This window comes from Berghia stephanieae, chromosome 1 (assembly GCF_034508935.2).
Source record: "Berghia stephanieae isolate SIO BIC M18660-M18661 chromosome 1, UCSD_Bste_1.3, whole genome shotgun sequence".
Taxonomy (NCBI): Eukaryota; Metazoa; Mollusca; class Gastropoda; order Nudibranchia; family Aeolidiidae; genus Berghia; species Berghia stephanieae.
The window spans coordinates 4,567,604-4,594,877 of record NC_088360.1 but is presented as its reverse complement, the minus strand read 5'-3'; the positions used below and the strand labels follow the sequence as shown (position 1 = coordinate 4,594,877).

The window sequence follows — 27,274 nt, the reverse complement described above, 5'->3', positions numbered from 1 at the left end:
AATGTGCTCTTGTATCAGATGTCTAGGTTTTTTAATTGCATATATGCTTTAAGGTATAGCCTATATGATATGAATTGAATAATTATGTCTAATGATTTCCCCCCCCCCCCCCCCTTGTCTAAGAATCTAGATGGTTGGTCTTGGTATCGTCTCCAAGCATCCAGAGCAGTCAATCAAGCCATAGGACGTGTTATCCGGCACAAGCAGGACTATGGAGCTATTGTGTTACTCGATAATAGGTTTGTATGCGTTTCGTTTCATATCAAATTCCCTACAAAGCAATGAAAAAATGTCAATGCCTTTCACTCCAATGTGCAGTACAGTGCAGCGCCGCAAATTGAGCTGGGGCAAGGTGACTTGCTCAAGGCCACACAGAGCAGCGATGGGTGATCGAACCCGGTACCTTTCGGTACGAAGCAAAGACCGTACTGCTGAGCCATGCTATTATAGGTGAATGTTGCTGGCCCATTTGACTCAAATATTACCATTATTTTTTTTCAGTTTTCTTTTTTTAAAAACTGGCATCATCATCATCATCATCATCATCACCATTATCATCATCCCTTTCATCTTTTATCATCATCAGTAATGACATCATTTTGACTTTATCTGACATTTTTTGAAATCCTCAGGTTTGCCACCCGACAAAGTCAGAATGCTCTCCCTTTGTGGGTCAGAGGTCATTCTCAAATCTACGAACAGTTTGGCGTGGCACTTAGAGGGGCCATCAAATTTTTCAAGGAAGCACAAACATTGGTATGTTGTAGAGGACAGTTATAACGACTCTCAGATCAAACTATGTCTGCAGGGTTCTTAGAGGTTCTAGATTGGGTTATTAGAAAGTGAAGATGTCCTTCAAAACCGTAAGGTCCATGGAGCCGGAGTTTATCCCGGTTTCTATCACGTGAAACTGACAATAGTAATTGCTTGCTACCCTTTTGAGAGGACACTAGTCTACTCTAAGTTCTTTCCGCCATATTTAACAGATCTAGCTACCCATTTACACATTTTCGTATTTCAAAATGATAGAAATTAGTGCTCCTTGTTCCAATTTCTTAGAGAAAGAAAAAAAAAGAAGACGTGCATCTTGTTTTCCAGTTCATTGTGGTTTGGTTTTAAAAATGTGTTTTCCTTTTTTTAAAAAAAGTTTTATACACTTAACCTATTTTTTAGGGATATTGTGTTAGGACTGTTTGAATTAAGTTGCATTTGCCCAGAATTATATTGCTTTTGGCAATTAAACAGGTACTAAGTACTTTGATAGTGTGCTCTTGGAATCTACATGTTTCCGATTTGAAAAAAATTCCCCTTTGTCTTCTCTTTTCTTCTATCCCATTTTCTTCCTTTTTACTAGCGCTGATATGACCTTAATGTGTTGCAAGCGCCGTAAAACCCTTAATTAAAAAACATAAAATCCAGTTAAACAGGTTTAGACTCTTACAAAGTCAGGATTTTAACTTTAAATATCATGATTTTGGAATTATTTTTTTTTCAGCAGAATCCCAAATCTAGAAAATGTAAACTTGTTTCATAAAATGGCAGTTTGAGTGATAATGATCAATACACTTATTACTTGAAATGGGGGTTATTATTTCATGATGGCACCTTTTATTATTTGAGATCCTGGCCAGGGGGATGATCAAAGTCGTCAAAATAATTCATAATCAATCAAATTATTTATTTATAATCATTTTCCGTTTTTAATTCAATCAAATTATTTATTTATAATCATTTTCCGTTTTTAATTTCACAATTAACGTGTTATTCGATAGTTGTCTTTCTTCATTCGGCATAGAAACAAATGCATTTTAATATATTTTATGACTAGAAAACTGAAATAAAATGTTTATTCACAGTATCCAACGTCCACATCAAAATCCCATCAAAGACCTAAAGGAGAAAGCAACATCGCTAGTGGAGCTTTCTTTGAACCGACCCTCACCCGTAAATCCCAGAGTCAAAGTCAGAAGCCTGTTGAATATGAAAGTGCCAGCAATGTTGCTTGCCACGTGCCTGGCATGAAAGGTAACTATCAACATTTTATTTTTAAAAAATGTTAATGGTTGCCTCCTCAAGCTAATGAACCTTATGCATATGTGATGCTGTGCCAAAAGGCAAAATCGTTTTTGTAACATTCATAACAAAATTACTCCAGTACTAAGTTATTTAGTGTGTGTGTGTGGGGGGGGGAAATTGTCCTTCAGAGCTCTTAGGCCCATTGGAGCCGAAGTTTACCTCGGTTTTTATAGCATGAAACGGACAACTCCAATTGGATAGGATGCTAGTCTATTGCAAAGTACTTTCTGCCAGATCTAACAGACACAGCTACCCAATCAATGCCAGGGGAATCAGAAAAAAAATCTCGACTGCACCCGGGATCGATCTCTGTCCCTTTGATTGTGAAGTGAGTGTTCTACCAACTGAACTATCTGGACCCCTTATTTGGAAAAACTAAGGAAAAAATTTGCTTTCATCAGTTTCTCTGGGTTGAATAATGAAAAATAAATCAAGAATGGTCGATTTAGCACCAATATTACAGTAGTTATCGTCGTTTTTTAAAGTGTCCAAAACGTGTGGACAAAGTTGATTCTCTGTCCATACTTTTTTTTAACCTTTGAGAAACTATTTATGCTATTGCATAGGAACTAGATTGTTTCTTTTCAGATTATTTTACATTATTCAAATTATTTTTTTACTCTTTGTTATAATTTTTTTCAGTTTTAATTTTATTCAGTATACCATCTGAATTATTTGAATAATTTAATTTTTTTTTTTAACTGCTTATTTCTCTTTGTTTGTTTTATCCTCATTTCAATTTGATTGAACCAGACTAAGGGTTTCAAATGATAATAAAGAATGGCAAATTTGTTTATGATCATATGATAACATTGATTGAGTGAGTCTAAAGATGGTGCAAGGAGTATTTTTGATTACACAATTTTTCACAAAACTAGTATGGGGTGGTATTTTGTCTATTGTCATATTTTTTAACTGTATCACCTATTTTAATAATAATAATGTATCATTTGTTGAGCGCTCTTATATATCACAAGGATGCACTCAGAGCGCTTTACAGGGGCATCAACAATTCAATTTGGAAAAAAAGTAAATATGATTTTAAGCATCTCTTCTGATGAAGATTGCCGTATTTCTGTTGGAAATTTCTTTAAACAGAAGAATCCATCTTTGCTCAGTATTCAAAGAAGGAAGACAAGCATGATGGAGCTGGAAAAAAACGATCTCTTCTGGAGGCTTTGGAGTTTACGGATGTGAGTGATTTTCACTTAAAAAATTATTTTTTATGCTTAATTTTTGTATCCACTCACTTTTCTCTTGAAGGGCCAGTCTTCTATTTTTGTGGTGATAGTAAATTATTGTTCTCTATTACCTCCTAGTGTATCTAGTGTAATATCAGTCTGGCAGTTTTTCTTATCTTGATATATAGTTATCCAATAGAACTGACACTCTCCTGGAGTAAAGTCTAAATTGATATAGTGGATCCGCATTAAGTCAACTTCTTAAAGCCAACTTTCCCAGGGTGGGCAGAGAGGCACTAACTGCATCTTCTATCCCCCTATATCTGTTTTTCAACATGCTTTCTGTCTTTGTCTTAGGATAAGATTACTCGGTTTTGTCCTGGCCCTGGCTGGATACCTGGCTGGGAGAGAAACAGTCAAATGTATAGTTAGTTTTGGGAGATGACATTTTTTGTCTTGTAAATCATATATCTGTTATGCACTGTATTATGTATTGTTTACATATTATTTATGATCTGTAAACATTTCAGTGTATTCCTCTTAGTGGGGACTTTGTGTCTAGATGAGACTTTTAGGTGATCTTAAACTAATTACTTTGATAGTGTGCTCTTGGAATCTCCATCTGTTTCCTATTTGAACCAAATTCCCTTGACTTACCGTTTCTTGGGTGCATTAATTATAATCCTAGAACTTTTTACTATCTCATTTTCTTCCTTTTTACTGGTGCTGATATGCCCTAAATGTGTTGCAAACGCCGTAAAACCCTTGAAAACAATAAACAAACAAAGGTCATCACCTCTTGTGGCCTCAAATTTGTGACCCATCTTCTCAAAACGGTATTATGTCGGACCGAACCATATTCTTAAAAGCGGAATTAATTGTTAAACTGGTCAAAATTATAAATTGCTGGCATTCGCCCCCTCAAATATGGTATCCATTCTCCTCAATAAAGCATACAAACTCAACACAAGTCTGATATTACTGGCTATAAATTCAATTTTCAACATCTTAACCATCCCGACTTAATACCATTTTGAGGCAAAGGGTCACATTTTCTGTTCTTTATCCAAATGCGTTCCATTGATTAAAAAATGGATAAAGTCAACCTTGCTAAAAGTCAATCAATCTTTCTGGTCCAGTATTGTTGGCTTTATCAGTATCAGGATTCCACTGTAGTTACAACGTCAACATTCATCTCGTCATAGTCATCACAAAGTTTCAAAGTTTATTCAATCTTAGGCTTTCGCCAATAAATCAACAATTTGATGCATGAAAGTGGAAAAAAAAAGGTAAATGGAACCAAAAAATAAACTGATACACCACACAAAAATAGAACAATCGTAATACCATCAATGCGTACAATAATGATAATAATAAGAAGAAGAAGAAGAAAAAGAAGAGGAAGAAGAAGAAAAAGAAGAGGAAGAAGAAGAAAAGCTCTAATTTATTTTGGATCTAAAACTCAGCAAGATTTGTTTATTTATAAAGATTTACCAAATCAAATGGAAGATTTGTGTGGTCAATAATATGATTTCATTTTCTCGTTGTCGTTAGACCCAGGAAAATACACGAAGCAGTGGATCCCTGAGTGGTGGATCCCAAAGCCTGCCCTCTAGTTGGGTAAGTTACTGATTTTATTTCTTTTGATTAATGCCCTTATTTTCTATTGAGCACTATCTAGTCTTATTTTTCCTATATTGTTGATGATTAAAAAAAAAAATATTTTAGATACAGTAAATATAGTTAGTCTTTATCAATTCAGGTTGCTAATGAAATAAAGGACTCGTTTTAAACACAATAAAAATTAACAAAAGACATTTTAATGTGGAAGCGCTCTTTTTTTATACATATACCACAGCCATCACTTGATAATCAATTGCTTTCTGTGGAGGGAGACAATTTCTACCTGTCACTTGAAAAAAAAGATAATGCATAGATTTATTTGTAAGCTTTAATAGTTTTAATTAATTTTTGAAAATCTGTTTACACAGTAAGTAGAACACAGTCTTATACCTTTTTTTTTTTTTTTACACAAGAAACCATGAATAGGATTAATAAGTTTCAAACCCCTAGAATTGATGGCTTATTTTCCAAAACTCGTTAAGTCGATTTTTCTACTTTTTCAGATTTTCCATCCATGAGATAAAGTGAAATGTAAATTTTATTTTAAGCATCAAATGGCCCAAGAATTTCCTTAGATTAGTGTGAATTTGAAATTTAATCATGATAAAACAATAGAACGAATGAGAAATTTTAAGGGTAATAATCCTCAATATCTCAAAATGGGAAAAACGGAGTTAGGGAGTTTTGGAAAACCACTCTTCAATTGATCCATGGTGTTTTGAATTTCCTTCTGATAACTTTTTATTTTTAATGTCTGGATCATTACTTGTATATTTATAAAATCAAACTCAAGATTTTCAATTTTATTTTAAACAGATAACATCATATCAACCGCCAAAGAAAAAATCTTCCACCAGTAAACAGAAGAAAATCATTGTAAAGGTCAGTATGATGAGTGATTTGTGAGGAGTTGATTTTAAACTGGTTGAGTTCTGGTTTAAAATAAGTTATTTCAACTTGGGCCGCTTTTTATATTAATTATTTCTTTTGTGTTAGTATCATGGGATATGGTTTTCTATTGTTCAATAATCAGGCTGTTAGGTTAAAGCGGAAGATTTGTTTATCATTGTGCAATTAAATTTATTAGCCACTGTGACCTGTTCGGGTAAAGCCACAGATATATCAACGTGTACGCAAATGTATTTCATGTGCGGCTATGTGTCTTGTGGTATGACACTCGCTTTTGGATCGGGTTCGTGACTCGCTCGGCGCATAATTGAGTCCTTGGAAAAGGCTCTTTACTCACATTCTCTCATCATACTCAGTTGTAAAATGAGTACCTGGACGTTAACAGCGATGTCTCTGTCAGGGGGGGGGGGGGATATGTAAAATCGCCTAACAGGCGTCATGCCTCGTCCTACATGTAATGTGTTGCTGTTGGTCCGGGACCATTTGTAAAACACTCTGAGCATGATAAGTGGATATTGCGCTATGTAAAAGCTCAAGATTTCTTTTTCTTTTTAATTTTTTTTTACAGCTTTATACATGAATCAAATCACATTTCCATAAGTTTAAGTTTACTCTCGCCGTACCAACTGTAGGAAAATCGTCACCAAGTTTTCTTATTCAGATTTGTTTTATAAATCACAAAATTTGCAAGAAAAATCTGTTATATTTACAAATACCTAATGCTGTTTTGTAAAGCTTGTTTTGCCCATCAAAATTATGTATAGTATCAAATGCTTTCCACCAGACCGGACTGACCATGTGACGTGACGGGAACGAAGAAGAAGAAAAGAAGAAATGCTTTTATTGCTTTTAAATTTGGGTTCAAAAATTTAATGTGTGTGTTGGTATGACGTATCAGTAAAAAAAAAAAAAAAATTAATTTTCAGTTAAGAGAGAGTTTAGTAAGAAAAAATATAAGGACATGTCTGAAAGAAAGTGTTGATGAATAATTGTGTTACAGACAAGATTTGATTCATTTGATTTTTCCCTTTTTTTATTTTGGCCACATAGCCCAACAATCAACCAAGTTCATCAGAAAACAATAAACCAACAAATAAAGTCGACCTAACCTCAGTGAAAAGTTCGGTTTTGGAATCTTGTAAAAATTATGTCAGTGAGGTATGTTTGATATTTATTTATATTCGTTAATATTATGTGTTGATTTATATAAGATACCTGAAAGTTGAATAAATCTCATAAGAAATGCATGCAAAATGATTCTGTGAGAGTATACAGGATGGAAGAGAACAAGTTATCACTTTTAGTGTCTGGACAAGGCAAAAACTCGACTGTAATATCATACATACTCAAAATTTTGCTGTCGAGATACTGACGTGTGCTTTTGGCAATATTTCAATGAAACTGCCTCAGGTGCTCCAGGCATGCCCACTTTATACTATGCTTTGAAACAGTGTCCTATCCAAAGGGTAGCAAGCATTTGCTATTGTCTGTTTCACACCAGGATAGACCCCGGCTCCATGGGCCTAATAGCTCTGAAGGACTACTACTACTAGAAACGGATACTTGCCTCAAGACTCGGATATGATTGTTCAGTGCAAATAGTTTTCATCAGAGCCACGGAAATCCGTGATTTTGGAGTCAGAAGTTGAATTTTATCCTGTTCAAAAAAATTACATTTCTCCCAATCAAATGTACTGGCAATGAGAGACTTGATGTGTGGTGGAATAAACAGATGCAGTTTCCTTCTCTCCAGACATTAATTAGAGTATCAATGACAGTTTATCATCTCAGTCGCTCTACAAATAAAGCTTAATGCAGGAAAAATGGGAATTAAGGGCTGATCGTAAAACATTTTTCCTCCTTTTTCACTTTTTGTCACTATCAGGACTGATAATTATTATTTTGTCCAGGTAAAGTCTGCGTTGTCCAAAGACAAATATCTGCAATTCTCATCTAGCCTTGCAAAGTATAAACAAGACCACAAAATCGCTGATGTTGTCCCTGTACTGGCTAATCTTTTTACAGAGTCAGAGGAAAACCACCCTTTGTTTCAAAGTTAGTTGCATATTATTTTGTCTTAGTTATCTTTTTGCAGACCTGCCTTATCAGAAAAAATCTGTATCTCTACAGCTTTGTTTTCTTTTTTTTTTTTTTTTTTTTTTTGAAGACTAATTTCGCCATATTTGTGTATATTTTATTTACTTCCTTAGATAATGCTCTTTACTTGCATTAATAATAAAAACAAAAACAATTTCTATAGCTCATAACCATGACGATGTCGTGCTCTGTGGACTTAACATCAGCAATGATACGATGACAAACAAAACTATTTGTAACGATAATCTAATAACACACATACTTTCACTTGTCACATGAAAATAAAACCGCTCTTAAAACACATTACATGTTTCGACTCAGTCATGAATGAGTATCTGGCTATAGGCAGTGCCTGATATTGTAAGAGTGCTAGTAAAAAAGATTGCCTAATAGGCGATTAGTACTGTATGAATTGGAAATGTGGTTCCCTGTGGCCTGCTTCGAGTTTAAATGAAACATTACGAAGCGCAGTGAGCATGGTAAACAGTGGAAATGCTCTATATAAATATTCATATTTATTTATTCATTTAATTTTAGGCACGATGGCTCAGAGGATTACATTAATTAGACTCATCAACTCATTACCTGCCTGTTAAGCATCTTGAGTTCTTCATTAACTAACCAGATATTATTTCAACTAACGATTACTTTGTATTTGGGATCACGTGTGTGGTCTCAATCTGATAATAGGTCGGAATAATGGAGATGTCACTTGCTGTATCTTCTATCCCTCATATCTGTTTTCTCTTTCTATGATGCCTGATCATGGTAGGGATCCTTAGCTGGGAGGGAGACAGACAAATGTACAGTAACTTTTTTGAGAGATGATATTTTTTTCATTGTAAACCAACTCTCTGTTAGTGTTATATTCTATAAGTGTTGAATATTGTATTTTTTCCTTTCTTCTTTAAATTTCAGAGTTTTATCGGTTTGTAAGAAAAGATGACAGACCATATTACCGTCAGGTTTGTCATGACTTGACGGGACTTCACTGTGATAATACGACCTCCGGAGAAACGGCTCCTGTACAAAAATGTGAACATTCCACTCCTTCCTATAAATGTGTCCTGTGTGGCAAAGATCCTGCAGAGTCTGGGATGCGTCATGAATGTCGAGCCATCGCCTGTTTTCAGTGCTGGAAAGTCATATTTGAAGTAAGCGTTTGCAACTTATGAACTAAATTGCAGCATGGAAATCTCAAAAAGATTGGGACTGGACCAAGTTTGTTAGAAATTTCCGTGTTGTCCTCATAAAATGTTCCAAGATTTTACCAATACTGTAAATATTGAGGGATTAAAATAGGGGATTGAGATGTCCGTGTCTTTGAGACTTGCATGTTCATGATTTCCTTGCTGCTCTTTTTTTTTTTACTGAATTTTTAAAAAATAAAAATTTTGTGCTCTAATTGATTGGGCCACCCCAATTACCTTATGATCAAAGTTGCCAATTTTCCGTATATTTATGGAATTCAGTTTGTTGTAAACCCTTAGCATATATTCCACTCCCCTGCTAAACAGAAAAAAAATTAAGTACATAATATCTTTTTACTGGAGTTCAGCACTTAGAAAGGGGTCGGTCTATGTGTTTGCATAAAAGTTCTGTCAATGTTTGCCTGAATTGGCAACCCTGTATGGTTTTTGTATTGGTCCATTTTTTATTGTTCTATCCTCATACCATTTGTATTTCCCATATATTTAATGGCTGAATCGAAAACTCACACTTTATCTCCTGTTGAAAAAAGCATAGAGGAAAGTTACAATCATTAATAATAATTTGAGGAAAACTATTGATCTTTATAGACGACTATTCCCATTGAAACGTGTATCAAATATTAGCAATAAAATTAAGTGTAAAATGACATTTTTCTGTACGAAAGTGTTAGTGAGATGCTTTTTAGATATATGGACGTCTTTAATATTTACAGCATTTACTAACTTACTTAACTAATTTGAACCATCGACCAGTTGAGTTATAGCCCTTTCTGTTATGTGCCATGACATCAAAGATAGATGTCTTTTTTAGTTGTTACGGTTGACTATACACTGTGTTGTGGGCAGGGAGGTACATACTGCCTTCTTTCCCCCTATATCTAATATGCTTTCAGTCTTTGTCTTGGAATGAGATTACTTGGTTTTGTCCTGGCTCTGGCCTGATACTCTGGCTGGGAGGGAAACAGTCAAATGTATAGTTAGTTTTGGGAGATATTTTTTGCCTTGTAAATCATCTCTCGGTTATGTATTTATTATTATATTTGTTGTTTTGAATTTAAAATGTAAGCATTTGAGTGTATTCCTCTTAGTGGGGGCCTGTGCTCGTGTCTGGATGAGATTCTTAGGTGATCTCAAACTGAGTACATTGATGGTATGCTCTTGGAATCTACACCAATTCCATATTTGTTACAATTCCCCTTTGTCTTACCTTTTCTTGGGTGCTTTAATTGTCATTACTATCCCATATTCTCCCTTTTTACTGGCGCTGATATGACCTAAATGTGTTGCAAGCGCCGTAAAATCCTCAAAAACAAATACACTGTGTTACTTTTGTTTGGATTTGGTGGGAGGGATGCAAGCCTGAGATTTAAAGCATTAGTTCACCAATATTAATTTTTTGTTTCATTCCCCCCCTCCCTTCACACTACCCACTTTTTCAGAAAGACGAGGTGACTTGTCCCAAATGCAAATGCAAAGTGAGAAGAAAAGCCTTAAGTATTGATGGACAAGTGAATTCATAACGGAAGGAGAAATAACCGAGTATTCCTACAGTCTTGTTATTTTAAAAATAAATAGTATTACCTTTTACCTTTACCGATGTTCCATGTCGGACACGACGTTGTAGATCATGGTTCGCCAGCTCTCTCTCTCATCTGCGAGTTTCGGACATTGATTTATGGGGCTTCCTACGTATGCTGCGACATTTCCAAGCCAGCTTGTCCTTCTTCGTCATCGACCACGCTTGCCTTCTATCTTTCCCTCTGCAATGGTCTTCTGTAGTGAGTCGTGCCTTCTGATGTGGCTGAAATATCGGGTTATCCTCTTTCTAATAGTTGAAATGATCGTTGTTGATGTTATTCCTAAAGTTTGGAGTACTTGATGATTTGTTTTCTTTTCCTTCCAGGATACCCTTCTATAGGTCCACATCTCAAATGCTCTGAGTTTCGGTTTTGTGAAATGTTCCCAAGTTTTGTCTTTCATAATAACAGATAGTTGTAGTCGATATACTCTGATCACTTGTCTGACTAGCAAAACACAAGAAGTTGTGTGTCTTGAAATTCAGTCCATTGGTTTATGTGGGCATATTCAGTAAATGCCAGATAGATTTGAGTATTTACTCTGAACACACTTTGCGGCTTTAAGTAGTGTCATGCAATCAACATTTGTATCAAAAGGCAATATCCTGTCTTATATCTGATTTTTGTTTCATCATGATATCTTAATTACTCACATTTATACTTTTGTCGTTCATTAGGGCAAGATGGAGGGAATTCCTCACCCAGCTTTTTCATTCGCTGTTAGAAAGTTTCTATTGGTGAGGTGATCACAAAAACAAAGTACAAATATTCCGCAACCATTCAAACTTGGATTCTGTACTAATAATAGAAAAAAGTGACAGTACTTTATAAATTGCAATTTTTCCTCTTTGTAACATTTCCACCACACTGGGAGGGTAATTCCACACCCATCATGACAGACATGCAAAAACCAGAATAAAAAAAACAGGAACAAGAAATTACATCTGAAATGAGCACAACAAGAATCTTTGTAGATTATAACAAATAGTCAGTGAATAGAACACGGTAATAAATCCACATCATTGACACTGCCATGCTTATTCATGTGAAGTCAATGGTTTCATAATTAAATGTTTCGGATGGAACCGTTACATGACTTATTGTTCAATTCATTCAAATTAATTAGGAAGAGATGAGAGTTCTTTATAAAGTGTAATCTTTAGTATATTCAGATGAAGGGTCTTGGTGCAAGAACTGATTAAAAAATAACTTGCATCCACTCAGTTGTCCCTTCCTATAAAGGGTGTGGTAGCTGTAGTTTTAGCACAGAGCTGTCAACAATAATATTTTCCCCCTGCATTACGGGCTTGGGACTGGCACACTGGCACAATGATAGAATTTTGTGGTTGCTTTAAAAATATTGTTAAAGAAGAAATTTAAATTCTAAATTCTAATGCATGATGAAGTATTCAGAGAAAGAAAGGTGGCCCCAAATTTATAACACTTTTGTGTAAACAGTGTTTTTTGGCTGGCTGTCAGGAGCTAGAATATCAGATGATTTATTGTTCATTGTCAGCAATGAAATCCAGTACATGATGAAGTTTTCAAGTTACTTCATATAATAATAATAATTGGCATTTATATAGCGCTTTAACCCATTGTCACAGGCTCTAAGCGCTTTACAGTGATATAAAACAAAACATATTACAGTAAGACAGGTTTGATGGAAACATGATTCGAATTCAATTTAACAACAAAATATGATAATAATATTGCAACATTATGACGTAAAAAGATAAAACTTTAAGCGAGATTTGAACGTTGTCAACAAATCTGTGCATCTCACGTGTGATGGGAGAGAGTTCCAAAAATGGGGGGCCGAAAATTGAAAAGATTGTTCACCTATTTTACGCAATGGCTTAGGTTTGACAAGGATTGATTGGTCATTGCTTGACCTCAAGTTTCTATTGGGGACATAATATATGGTTAGAAGGTCTTTAATATAGGAGGGACTGTTCGTGCTCAAGGATTTGTAGACAACAGTACAAATCTTATAGGCAACTTTTTTTTCCACAGGAAGCCAATGTAACTCACGGAGGAGAGTTGCTGACTGGTATTTTTTGTTATTGCGTACAATGAGTCTGGCTGCATTATTTTGAGCAACCTGAAGTTTGCTCATTTTGTCTTTAGCTAAATTCGCCCAAAAGGAGTTACAATAGTCCAATTTAGATAAAACAAGGGAACTAATTAAAAGTTCTGCTATATGCTTCGGTATTGAATTACGAATTTTGCTTACTTTTTTTCATTTCTATGTACATAGATTGTATAGTGTTATTCAAGTGGCTTGTCATGGAAAGATCTTTATCAATGATGATGCCAAGGTTTTTTTATTTATTTGAAAATTCTATTATGCTATTTCCGAGAGTAACAGGTGATTTATTTGCCTGTTTAAGGATACTCTGCCTTCCACACATTAAAATCTCAATTTTACTATCATTTGATTTTAACTTATTACTTAAATCCAAGATTTAATCTCATTAGTCACAGCGTACACAACGACAACAGTTTAGTTGAGACGGTATCCCGTTCCTGACACCTTCTGACCCGGTCAAGGTGAGCGGTCAATCACCGAGAGGAATTTACCTAACGGGGATTGCCGTTTCACTCAATTTAACAATGTTTTGTTTTATTGTCTGTTAGACACCCATATTGAATGAGTTGAAATATCACTACTTGGTATAAAAGTTTATATTTTCTACTTTTACTGTGTGTTTTTTATTTTTTCATAGTATTACTAGATTTCTCAATATAAGTTATCAATGGACGGTAACAAATTACACAAAAAATATAGCGGGTGCAACATTTCAAAAATTAGAGAAAAAAAAACGTTGCTATGGATTTGTCTGAATTTTATGTATTATAAAGACAAGATGTAAATACTTCTCCTCACAAAAAACGTATTTTTCCTCAACAAAAATATATCCGCTACGAGCATTCAAACTCGTCAGTGTAGTTTGGGGCTGGTCTTTAACTGCATTGCGTTGATGACTAATCTCATTTTATTCATATCATTGATAATGCCGGATGCTCTTTTTTTTCCATTTTTGCTGTTTGGTGACAGGTCTCTGTGCCTTGTTCTCCAAGAAGTCTAAGTCTAAACTTATATTGAGTGATGTGTGGTATGCATTGGTACTCAAGGAGGTGTTGTTTTGGGATTATTTTGTTTGGAAAATATTTTCTGTATGTATCCGTGTAATGTTTTATTGCACTTTGAATATATTGGATTGTGTCTGCTTTGATCGATTTTGTGTGTGAAATAAAGTTGTGCACATGACTATAGGCCTTGTTTATATTGTCGAAAATTAATCCAATACTGCATGCGTCGTCAATGATGAGTGGGTCGTGGGTGCAGTTCTTTGTTTGTTGGATAATTGGAAGTGTAGACTTTTTCTTGTAAGTATTTGTGGCAGTGGTTGCCAATGAATGATCTGCTGTGGTAAGCCTGTGGCGTAATGCTGTATTCTGTCCAATTCAGAGGCAATAGGACCATCCCTGAGGGTCAGTGGCTCGTGCATGAGATTTTAAAGTCTCTCCTGCGTTTCGTAGTTTGTTGTTATATTCTACTCTGTCGATATCAAACATGCAAGTGCAACCCGTTTCAAGGTTGATTTATTTATTATTAGCGTCTTGGCAATGAGAAAATACAAAGAAGCTAATGAGTCGTGTGTTCAATGTGCTTTATAATGTGTACTTTTTACACATAAATTATGAGTGTGCTCCTTGCTTGTCCAATGCCGTGTCAGTCCCATAGACTAAAAGAATGTCATTAGATTAATTTGAACATTTAAATGATTTCTTGCGGGCACGTTTCTATTTCTGTGTTAAACAAATCATACCACATGTCCTACATAATGAATTCACTGCTTGGTTATGACTTGCAATTGTGTGGTCCATGCTGTAAGAGAAAATTCAAAATTGACTGAGCGATGTAAGCAATGATATAGTGAATTAATGAATAAAATGAGTTCTAAAACACTCTGTATTACTACTCATATCCACGCATACATGACAGCGTACATAAAATTTGGAACTAGAAAAACCAAATACTTCACCCAATTTGGTGAAAGAAAGGGGGGGGGGGGGGGGGGGGCAGGAAAATTCTAACAAGCAGTTGAGCTAAGTTGAGGCCCAACACACAATGTCATTTAAAATTAAACATTAGCAAGATAATTCAAATTATGCAATTTAAAAATCAAATTAACTCATCATTGAAAAAAAATAAAAAATAAAAATATATTAACAATAAAACCGCAGCGAAATATTACGTTTCAAGAACAAGGCTAAAGAGGTAATATCATTATTACCTGACCTACCGCGGAAAAATAATCATTACAAAATAATGAAAACTGAAGAGTAAATGAAACTTACCTCATTTCGTAGTAAAACGTGTGCCTTGTGAATCACACCAAAAAAAAATTGAAGTTTATAGCAACGTTTTTTTAGAATCCTGAGGTAATTACAAGTAATTTTATTTAAATGTTATAGAAAAATAGGTGAATTTGAATCACGGCTTGTGGAATAAGTACTGGAGATATTGAAATAAAAATTGGACCGATGGAAAGAGGAGGTCTGCGAGAATTCTTTGCATTTTGGGTGGAATTGCATCGTCACGAAGATCGTGAGGTTAATTGGTACGGAAATCATCCATTGGTATCACCCAATGCACCTCAAATCAACGTTCTGGGAATTGATATCGGCTGACCGCTGTTGACCCCGGTTACCTGTCGGGTGAGGTTACGTCGGCGCTCGGAACAGCGGGAAACTAAACGGTCAGATTTATAGTGCAGTTTAGACGCCGTGTAGTACAACCCGTAATTTGTTGTATTAAGAACTGTAAATTACTAAGGGGTGCTGAATCATATATTTGGGTATCATCTGCTTAAAATTGATAACTCAGATTGAATCTGGATATCACACTAGAAAGGGGCTGCATACATACAGTAAAAAGGACAGGGCCAAGAACAGAGCCTTGTGGCACTCCAAAGTTTAGTAAAACTTGTTCTGACTGAACACCATTCACTACGACAGTCTGCCATCGATCCTGTACATATGACGTCAACCATTTAAGGACAATTCCTTTTATGCCGAACGTATTTTCTAGTCTTCTTAACAAAATGTCATGGTCAGTGGTGTCAAAAGCAGCTGAAAGATCTAAAAACCATAATACATTGATTTTGTTAGCATCAGCATTACATAACAAGTCATTAAAGATTTTAAGAAGTGCCCTTTCAGTAATGTGTTGATGTTTGTAGGCTGACTGAAAGGGTTGTTCTAAACTGTTGTTCTTAAGATGAGATGTTAATTGTGTCAGTACTACCTTCTCCAAAAGTTTTGACAAAAAAGGTAAAATTGGCACAAGACGATAATTGTTAAATATATTGTGGTCCAGTGATGGTTTCTTCAGAAGTGGTTTGACGAGGGCACTTTTAAAGCACGATGGAACTTCGCCAGTCAGTATGGATGAATTTAGGATTGATGTAATGGATGGTAATAATGTATCGATGGAGCTGGCCAAAAGCTTTGTTGGTGGGGGATCAAGGTCGCAGGATTTAATGGGGGCTTTTTTTTATCAACTCTTTTATTTAACTAGGTGAAACTGGTTGGAACTTGTCTAAAGGGGTACCACAGAATATATTTGTATCTATAAATGGTTCATGCTGATCTAGTTCTGAACGAATGTTATGGATTTTGTCTTTTAAAAAGTTGACAAATTTGTTTGGCAAGTCTCTTTGATTGGTTGTAGATAGTATTGAAGTGCATCTTTGACGTCTAAGTTGATCATTGCAGATGTTAAATAATTGTTTGCAAAATTTAGAAGTTTCGAATTTTGAAAGAAAATACGTGGTCTTTGCCTTTTTTATTGTTGTCTTCCAGGCACGAAATGTGTTCTTGAATAATTCACGATGAATCATAAGACCTGATGTTTTCAGCAGTCTTTCTGCTCTCCGACACTTCGTTTTAGCTTCTTTAACGTCCGACATATACCACGGAGCATACTTGCGGTTTGTGACGGTCCTTGTTTGGAATGGCGCATGTTTGTCAAGCATTTCGATGAGACAACTATTCCACTGGTCTGGAGAAATCAATGAATTTTGAGTAAGCTTTGTTTCTAAATTGCCTCAGAAATTGTCCAAATTAATCCCTTTGATGTATCTGGTTGATGTGGTGGTGGTTTCTTGGCATGGTTTTGAAACGTCAAGATTGAAAAAAATGAGGGAGTGGTCTGAGAAGGGGAGATAATCGACAATGGCATTGGTTTTTTGGGACTCTGAATGTTCTACAATTACCTAATCTAAAATATGACCAGCAGAGTGGGTTGGCGCTGTTACGATCTGGCACATGCTGTTCTTCGATAATGACTCATGCAATTTAGCGGTGTCTTTGACGTTGTCGAAGTGAAAATTAAAGTCGCCGAGTATAATTGAATGGCCAGGATGCGTATGTTGCAATGTTAACATCTCGTTGATTTCCTTCCTAACAGGTAGTTTTATTTTGTTTTTCTTGTTTGCGGTCGGTCGGTAGATGCAGTTGAAGTTGTATCTTGTATTCTGGAGGGATAATCTGAGATCAATGGCCTCCATTGTTTTTCAGTGCATTTCGAGGATTTCCACATGTTTAGATAATTTTGTTTTATAAAATACGCCTATGCCACCCCCTCGCTGATCTTTCCTTGGATACGATCTAAATTGGTACCCAGGGGGTGTCATTGCCTTTTCAACTGGGTCGTCTCCAGACTGTGAGAGCCATGTCTCTATTATAAATAGTATGTCAAAGTTCTTCTCAGTTAATAAATCATTTAGTTCTTCTGTTTTATTACGACAGGACTGTGCATTTAGAAGACCAAGAACAATGTTATTGTTGTCGTTCGTGAAACTTTTTGTGGTCGGTACAGTTACAAGTGTTGGTGGTGGACGGGGGTTTGTGTGGGGGCGGGGTGGACGACGAGTTGTCACCATTGAAATGTTGTGTTGTTTCCGTTTGCCTCCCCGAGGCCTGTTCTTATTAATATTGTAATAAATTGGATCACTTGAGTTAAAAATTACAGCTGGAATGTGACGTTTACGCTTACTGCCTCGAGGCCTGTTGTAAAAATTAGATGTTGAATAAAAGTGTTCACAATTTTTAAAATAATGGTGGTGGTAAATCACGGGTAAAAATAAGGTGAACACAATTTTTAAGAGAGCAGCGGCCATTAAGTGACTGTGTAAAAATCTTTTAAAATATAGTAACTCTATGCTATTTCTTGGAACTCCTCAGTTCCTTCATAAGTAACTCTGTGTCGTTTCTTGGAACTCCTCAGTTCCTTCATAAGTAACTCTGTGTCGTTTCTTGGAACTCCTCAGTTCCTTCATAAGTAACTCTGTGTCGTTTCTTGGAACTCCTCAATTCATTCGTATATTAACTCTGTGTCGTTTCTTGAAACTCCTCAGTTCCTTCATATAGTAACTCTGTGTCGTTTCTTGGAACTCCTCAGTTCCTTCATAAGTAACTCTGTGCCATTTCTTGGAACTCCTGAGTTCCTTCATAAGTAACTGTGTCGTTTCTTGGAACTCCTCAGTTCCTTCATATAGTAACTCGTGTGTCATTTCTTGGAACTCCTCAATTCCTTCATAAGTAACTATGTGTCGTTTCTTGAAACTTCTCAGTTCCTTCATAAGTAACTATGTGTCATTTCTTGGAACTTCTCAGTTCCTTCATATAGTAACTCTGTGTCTTTTCTTGGAACTCCTCAGTTCCTTTGTATATTAACTCTGTGTCTTTTCTAGGAACTCCTCAGTTCCTTTGTATATTAACTCTGTGTCGTTTCTAGGAACTCCTTAGTTCCTTCATATAGTAACTCTTTGCCGTTTCTTACTTTACTTTTACTTTTACTTTTACTGTACAGCTGTAGTCGGACCTTATCTGCTATCGTATTTATTTTTCTTTTCTTCATTTACTACGTTTTTACACTTGACTTGATATTGTTCTGCAGTGCGTGTGATGGGGTTTTGAACCAGTCTGATGACAAGGTGTACCTGTGTTGACTCCATACTCTGTCTAACCTATTCTTGAAGGAGTTTAAGGTTGGCGCTGAGACATCTTCTGGTAGCGAGATCCATGAATTTACTACTCTCACACTGAAGAAGTTTTGTCTCACAGAGGTCTTTACAGATGGCTTCTTCAACTTCAGGCTATGTCCTCTTGCCATTGTCTGGTAAAGCAATTCACTTGACACTCTATAAATTCCTGTCAAGTACTTGTAGCACTCAATCTCTCTTGCTCTCCGATAGTAAAGGGAGGGCAGGTTGAGTTTCTTCAGGCGTTCAATATAGTCCAGCTTTTGTAGCTCAGGGATGAGTCTAGACATTCTACTCTGTACTGATTCTAGCAGTTCTTCTGTTTCTTTGAGTCTAGGGTGCCAGGCCACATGACCATATTCAAGATGGGGTCGGATGATTGATTTGTATAAGGTGCTTAGTGAAGAGCTGTCCAGAGTGGGAAATCCCCTTCTGAGGAGTGCCAGTAGCTTATTTGCTTTTTCAACTTGAATGTAGATGTGCTGCTTGAAGTTGAGGTTTTTGGTGGGTGGTTGGATGGGAGCATCACCCTTGAATCATATACCTATGATGTTTGCATGGGTGTACGATCCGATAGTGATGTCGTTTCTTCTTCTCTTTACTAGCCTATTCTGCTTCTTTGGTTTGTGATTGTATTTTTGACAGGGGATTTTTTTTTTCTGTAAATCTTCTGCCTGTTTGTTCTTGGTTATTTATAATTTAGCTTATGGTATCTTTAGGTTATGATTTTGATTTACATTTGTACTATTTTTGTTAGATTGCTTGTTTTTTTTTTTTTGTTTCAGCGGTCTCTCATATAACCTCAATTGTGTTGGAAGAGACCTAAAGCAACAAACAAACAAACAAAAAAAAGTTGAGGTTTTCGTCTATATTAACACCAAGATCCTTTTCCAATTGTATTGATTCCAAAGAAATCTGTACACCCTTGGATATCATAGTGTAGTTTGCATGGTCCATATTTTTTCTTATGTGCATGACCTTACACTTTTCTGCATTGAACCTCAGCTGCCAGGAGTCAGACCATTGTTGTAACCTGTCTAAGTCAGCCTAAGTCAGGGTACATGACTCGTCCGGGACCTTGGCAAAAATCTTCGTATCATCGGCAAATAGGAAGATGGCTGATTTGACATCGTCAAGAAGGTAATTTACAAAACATACAAATAATAGGGGACCAAGCACACTTCCTTGTGGAATGCCTGACAACACATCACCCCATTGTGACTCCTCTCCGTTTACCACCACCCTTTGCTTCCTTATAGATAGGAAATCCCTTACCCATGACAATAGATGTCCGTACTTAAGGGGATCTCAAGTTTTTATTGCACTGATCCAAGAATCACAAGTATCTTGGAAGGTGCAAATAAATTATTTATTATAAAAAAGAAAGTTTTTTTTTCTCTGGGTACCTAGTCATGTGGGTATCCAGGGGAACGAAGAAGCGGATTGACTGGCAAAAGAGGCGGTGAGCCAAGAATTACAAGAGGGCAGTAAAATCCCACACGCAGATTTAAAGATCAATATTAAAAAATACGTCCGAAAGGAATGGGAACGATCCTGGAGTCGAGACGTACATAACAAATTAAAACAAATTAAAATTGACCTCGGCCCCAGACCCAACTCGGGGCTAAAAAGAAGAGACGAGGTCAAAATAACTCGACTCTGGATCGGACATACTGCCCTCACTCACCGTTTCCTTTTGGAGAGGGATGAAAAACCCCTCTGCAGAAGATGTAACTGTGACCTCACAGTTCAACACATTTTAATTGAATGTACAAAATTAGAACAGATAAGGTCACAACATTATGATAACAGAGACTTGAAGTCTCTGTTCCAGTCGGTCGATCCGCTTACAATTTTAAAGTATCTGCAGGAATGTGAACTCCAGCAGAAATTGTAAATAGATATTTTTACATAACAAACATGTAACTATTATGTTTTATAAAGATTTTATTACAACCGTACACGTTTTGAGCAGCTATGGCCCCTCAAGGTCGATAAATATTGATAAAAGACAGAAACCGGCGCTTAAATGACCTAAATAGTGTCGAAAGCGCCGTTACACACCTAAAAACAAAAACAAAAAACAACAATAGATGTCCCTCAATGCCATATCCTTGCAATTTTCCAAGCAGTCACTCATGTGGCACTGTATCAAAAGCTTTCGCAAAGTCCAAGTATATTGTGTCAATGCTGCCTTCTTCATCTAAAATCTGCGTCCATGTTTCAAGTAGTGAAAGTAGGTTTATGGAGCAGCTTCTGCCTCTGACAAAACTATACTGACAGTCACTAAGTAACTAGTTTTCTTCAAAATGTTGGAGGAGGTGGTCTCGAATGATGGATTCCATCGTCTTACAAATTACACGTGTAAGGCTCACTGGTTTATAGTTGCCTGGGCATGTCTTCTTTCCCTTTTTTTAATATTGGAGTCACATTTGCTAGCTTCCACTCGGATTGTATGGATCCTTCTTTTATCGATTGATTCATGAGTATTGCGAATGGGAGTGCTAGTTCCTCGGCGCATTGCTTGAGTATCTCGGGTGGAATACAATCAGGGTCACATGCTTTGCTCGGGATAATTTTAGATAATTTTTTGACAATATCATCGGGTTTGATTTCAATAACGTTGAGACTTTTTATGTTTTTTACTTTGTTGCTGACTACTGGTATTTTGTCAATGGTTTCTTTGGTAAAGACAGAGCAAAAGAAGTTGTTTAACATTTCTGCTTTCTCCTTGTCGGTACTCGTCACTGAGCCATCGTCGTTGGTTAGGTCTGCGATGCCGCATTTTGATTTAAGTTTGCTGTTAGCATAGCGAAAGAAAGCCCTCGGGTTTGTTTTCGATTCTGCAGCAATGTTTGTTTTTATGTGTTTAACGGCGCTTTCAACACTATGTAGGTCAATTAAGGGGGGGGGGGGGGTCCTGAGGCCTTGAGGCACAGTATATGCCTTAATCTTGGGGGAGGGGAGATTTTTTCAACTAACCATAAGCTTTTTTTTTTTTCTGCCTTTGAAATTATCCTCATTTATTTAAAAAAACTAATACACTCAACGGTTTGCTCATTGCTCATTGGTAGAACAGATGAGTTGATGATTGAATAGATAGAGCGAATGAGTTGATGATTGAATTGGTAGAACGAATGAATTGATGATTGAATAGATAGAACGAATGAGTTGATGATTGAATAGATAGAACGATGAGTTGATGATTGAATAGATAGAACGAATGAGTTGATGATTGAATAGATAGAACGAATGAGTTGATGATTGAATAGATAGAACGAATGAGTTGATGATTGAATAGATAGAACGAATGAGTTGATGATTGAATAGGTAGAACGAATGAGTTGATGATTGAATAGATAGAACGAATGAGTTGATGATTGAATAGATAGAACGAATGAGTTGATTGAATAGGTAGAACGAATGAGTTGATGATTGAATTGATAGAACGAATGAGTTGATGATTGAATAGATAGAACGAATGAGTTGATGATTGAATTGATAGAACGAATGAGTTGATGATGATAGAAGAAATTGATGTAGGTAGAACGAATGAGTTGATGATTGAATTGGTAGAACGAATGAGTTGATGATTGAATTGATAGAACGAATGAGTTGATGATTGAATAGATAGAACGAATGAGTTGATGATTGAATAGATAGAACGAATGAGTTGATGATTGAATTGATAGAACGAATGAGTTGATGATTGAATTGATAGAACGAATGAGTTGATGATTGAATTGATAGAACGAATGAGTTGATGATTGAATAGATAGAACGAATGAGTTGATGATTGAATAGATAGAACGAATGAGTTGATGATTGAATTGATAGAACGAATGAGTTGATGATTGAATTGATAGAACGAATGAGTTGATGATTGAATTGATAGAACGAATGAGTTGATGATTGAATTGATTGAACAAATGAGTTGATGATTGAATTGATAGAACGAATGAGTAAACACTGTAACATTAATTCTGCCATACTCTTGAAAACAAGTCTTTAAAATTTTGGCCTGAAAACTCGTCCTTCAAATATTGATAGATTAAAATGACCTTCACCTTGGCAAAAACTCTCAAACCTGGGACTTCGCAAGATATTTTAATCGACTGATTTTTGGACTCATTTTCTGGCCAAAATACTTGATACATGTTTGTTTTTTTTTTTTACAACAAAATTGCAGTTTTGGTCTTTGGTGTATAGAATTTGATGTGGCGTATTGTCAGTCCCTGTTTAAATGGTCTTTGGTGTATAGAATTTGATGTCACGTATTGTCAGTCCCTGTTTAAATGGTCTTTGGTGTATAGAATTTGATGTCACGTATTGTCAGTCCCTGTTTAAATGGTCTTTGGTGTATAGAATTTGATGTCACGTATTGTCAGTCCCTGTTGATTGGTTTGAAATCTGGATTAATAAAATTATTACAATTTTTGTTTGCTCTGTGCGTTAATAATTTCATGAATATATTATTGCTTGTTCCTGGGTGGGGATCCTGACCTCCCATAGTGGACAGGGAGGTACATGCTGTGTCATCTATACCCCTATACCCGTTTTCCTGTCGTTGTCTTGGAGTGAGATTACTTGGTTTTGTCCTGACCCTGGCTAGAGTCCTTGGCTGGAAGGAAAACAGTCGATGTATATTTATAGTTTTGGGAGATATTTTTTACCTTATAAATCATCTCTCTCTCTCTCTCTCTCTCTCTCTCTCTCTCTCTCTCTCTCTCTCTCTCTCTCTCTCTCTCTCTCTCTCTTTCTCTTATGCATTGTAATTTTTTTTATTTTTAACATATTTGTAAGCATTTGAGTGTATTCCTCTTAGTGGGGACCTGTGCTTGTGTCTGGATGAGACTTTTAGGTGATCTCAAACTGTACTCTGATAGTGTGCTCTTGTAATCTACATCTGTTTCCTGTTTGAAACAATTCCGCGTTGTCTTACCTTTTTTTTGTTGTTGTTTAATTGTAATTCTAGAACTTTTTACTACTTCACTTTCTTTTTTTACTGGCGCTGATATGACATGAATGTGTTGCAAGCGCCAAATACCCTTAAAAACAAAACAAAACAATTGCTTGTTCATTGTATTATATGTTTAAATCTGGGCAGTTTTTTGTTGAGCTTTTATATAGCGCAATTTCCACTGGACGTGCTCAAAGCCTGGGTGGGGTTCCTGATCTCCCAAAGTGGGTAGGGAGGCACTTACTGTGTCTTGTATCCCTCTATGTTTTCCAACATGCTTTCTGTCTTTGTCATTGAATGAGATTACTTAGTTTTATCCTGGCCCTGACTGGATACTCTGGCTTGGAGGGAGAGAGTCAAATGTATAGTTAAGAGTTTTGGGCGATGACATTTTTTGTCTTGTAAATCATCTCTGTTATGCACTGTATTATTTATTGTTTTGTTTTTCATATGTATAATTTGTAAACATTTAAGTGTTCCTTTTAGTGGGGACTTGTACTTATCATTTAGGTGATTTCAATTTGAGTACACTGATAGTGTGCTCTTGGAATATACACCTGTTCCCTATTTGAACTAATTCGGCGCTGAAATAACCAAGATATGTTGCAAGCACAGTAAACCCTTAATAAAAACAAAACACCTTCCACACTTTCAGGAAATGTGTGGCTTTAGGGACAGCATGGCTCATGATATGAACTTTGCTTCATAAAAAAAAATTCATACATAAAATGTGCCAAGTTTGACTATCCGCTGAGCTGTGTGGCCTTGAGCAAGTCACATCGCACTGCAGCTGACTCAAGGATTATTCCAGTCTTCCCTTAAAATAGATATTGAAGCCAAATTTCCCCATTTGGGATAAATTATGGGATTTTGTGTGTTTGTTTTATGGTCTTGTGGTATGTCAGTCGCCTTCAGACTAGCTAGTAGGTCCCAGGTTTGAGACCGTTGGGGGGGGGGGGGGGGGGGGATAGTGTAAAGTCGATTCTTTGGAAAATGCCCTTTGCTCGTTTTCTCTAATTGCACTCAGGTGTAAAATGAGTACCTACCTGTGAATAAACAGCAGTGTGTGGAGACACCCCCCCCCCCCCCTTCCTAAGGGATTGACTTATACTTCTATTTCCACGCGTTTTCCACATGCATAAGAAAAATAACAAGAAAGGTTTGGAATATTGGAATCTGGGTGGGGTTCCTGACCTCCCATAGTGGGCAGAGATGTACATCCTGTGTCTTCTATCCCCCTGTGTGGGGATCCTGACCTCCCATAGTGGGCAGGGATGTACATCCTGTGTCTTCTATCCCCTGTGTGGGGGTTCGACTCCATAGTGGGCAGGGATGTATCATGTGTTTCTATCCCTGTGTGGGGGTTCCTGACCTCCCATAGTGGGCAGGATGTACATTCTGTGTCTTCTTCCCTGTGTGGGGGTTCTGACTCCATAGTGGGCAGGGATGTACATCCTGTGTCTTCTATCCTGTGGGGGTTCCTGACCTCCATAGTGGGCAGGGATGTACTCCTGTGTCTTTATCCCCTGTGTGGGTTCTGACCTCCCATAGTGGGCAGGGATGTACATCCTGTGTCTTCTATCCCCCTGTGTGGGGGTTCCTGACCTCCCATAGTGGGCAGGGATGTACATTCTGTGTCTTCTATCCCCCTGTGTGGGGGTTCCTGACCTCCCATAGTGGGCAGGGATGTACATCCTGTGTCTTCTATCCCTGGTGGGGGTTCTGACCTCCATAGTGGGCAGGATGTACATTCTGTGTCTTCTATCCCTGTGTGGGAGTTCCTGACTTCCATGTGGGCAGGGATGTACATCCTGTGTTTCTATCCCTTATATCTGTTTCCAATGCTTTCTGTCTTTGTCTTGGAATGAGATTACTTGGTTTTGTCCTGGCCCTGGCTGGGAGGGAAACAGTCGATTGCATAGTTATTGTTTTGGGAGATGATATTTTTTTCCTTGTAAATCATCTCTCTGTTATGTATTATTATATTTGTTATTTTGAATGTATAATGTAAACGTTTGAGTGTATTCCTCTTTGTTGGATTTTGTGCTTGTGTCCGGATGAGACTTATAGGTGATCTCAAACTAAGTACATTGGTGGTATGCTCTTGGAATCTACATCTGATCCCTATTTGTCCCCAATTCCCATTTGTCTTACTTTCCCTTGGGTGCTTTAATTGTAATTCTAGAACTTTTTACTATCCCATTTTCTTCCTTTTTACTCGCGCTGATATAACCTTAATCTGTTGCAAGCGCCGTAAAACCTTTAAAAACAAAACAAAAACAAAACAAGGACTGGAATGACAGTGTGGTGCGAATGATATTATTGATGTGCTAAAGATTGGCGGTGATGGGCACAGCGTGCCTTTTGCATCTTATGAACATGAACCATATGAGACAACCGTGACCTAACCTACCCCATCAAAACGATATTAGATATGTCCGAGTGAACGAGATTTTATCTTAAACGGTTCAAATGACAACAAATTAATGTGACACTTTAGTTTTTGTCACTTTGACTTAGATAAATTATACAGTGGACTTCAGTAAAAACAAGTCCGGATATAATCAGCACTCGGTTATATATAAATTGTTATTTCTTTTAGTCCTCGTTTTTGGGTTGTTTTTTTTTTTTCCTCTATGCCTTTTGTAACATTTGTCGGCCATAGCAGGACTTTTTAAGAGCTCAATCGGTTATAACGGGGACGCGAAAACCCACTCAATATCTCCAAATAGAATGTATTGGTCTCCATTACGCTCAGCTAATCCTACAGCTAAAGGCAACCGAGAGCTCGGCCTAGTTCATGAATGCCATGTGTATGTGTATGTGTGTGTGTATGTGTGTGTGTGTGTGTGTGTGTGAGAGAGAGAGAGAGAGAGAGAGAGAGTATAGGTTACTTACTACTCTATGCTACATCATTTTAAATGTTGACTACTATTTTGGTTATTTTCCTTGGAATTCGGCTATAGCATAACTCGGTTATAAACATGGGGTTTTTTTTTTTTTGCTGGTCCCATCATCATTGTTATACAGATGTTCCACTGTATCTATTTTCCTCAATAGAACATAACATATAGATATGACCAGCAGTTGTATATTTTCCCCCACATTTCTACATTTTAGCATCTTAATAATTCCGACTGTAATACCGTTTTGAGGCGATGGATCGATTAGTCACAATTGATAATGCTGTGTTGATTAGTGTTCAAGGTTCTCCCACCATCCATAGTCTCAGCTCCGATTCACTCCCCATTTGTGTTCACCTCAAACAGCCCTGGGGTTCATTTCCCACTGGTGTCCACTTCTATGAGAAGTCCCGGGTTCACTCCCCACTGCTGTCCATATCTTGAGGTTCCATATTCAATGGTGTCCACCTCTCATAGGCCTGGGTTCACTCCCCACTGGTGTTCAACTCTCATGATCCCGGGTTTACTCTCCAGTGGTGTCAATATCCAAAAGTCCACGGTTCACTTTCTACTAAAAATAAATAAATAAATAAATAAATAAATAAATAAATAAATAAATAAAGACCAAAATAAAACCCCCGCCCCTCCGCCCTCTTCTTTACCCACGAATCAGAAGAGGG

The 27,274-nt window shown here is 36.8% G+C and overlaps 1 protein-coding gene across 2 annotated transcripts in view; it reads left to right on the top strand.

Annotated features, from left to right (window-relative positions):
• LOC144966396 (regulator of telomere elongation helicase 1-like) overlaps window positions 1–13,376 on the top strand; it is a 46,879-nt gene extending 33,503 nt beyond the window's left edge. For both annotated transcript variants that reach the window (XM_078902810.1, XM_078902801.1), the window contains 10 exons: window positions 124–239; window positions 633–756; window positions 1,857–2,025; window positions 3,175–3,269; window positions 4,812–4,877; window positions 5,697–5,762; window positions 6,840–6,947; window positions 7,700–7,844; window positions 8,805–9,040; window positions 10,537–13,376. In XM_078902810.1, coding sequence (XP_078758936.1) covers window positions 124–239; window positions 633–756; window positions 1,857–2,025; window positions 3,175–3,269; window positions 4,812–4,877; window positions 5,697–5,762; window positions 6,840–6,947; window positions 7,700–7,844; window positions 8,805–9,040; window positions 10,537–10,617 — 1,206 coding nt within the window. In that variant the 3' untranslated portion in view covers window positions 10,618–13,376. The remainder of the gene's footprint in view (window positions 1–123; window positions 240–632; window positions 757–1,856; window positions 2,026–3,174; window positions 3,270–4,811; window positions 4,878–5,696; window positions 5,763–6,839; window positions 6,948–7,699; window positions 7,845–8,804; window positions 9,041–10,536) is intronic.
• Window positions 13,377–27,274: the final 13,898 nt, after the last annotated feature.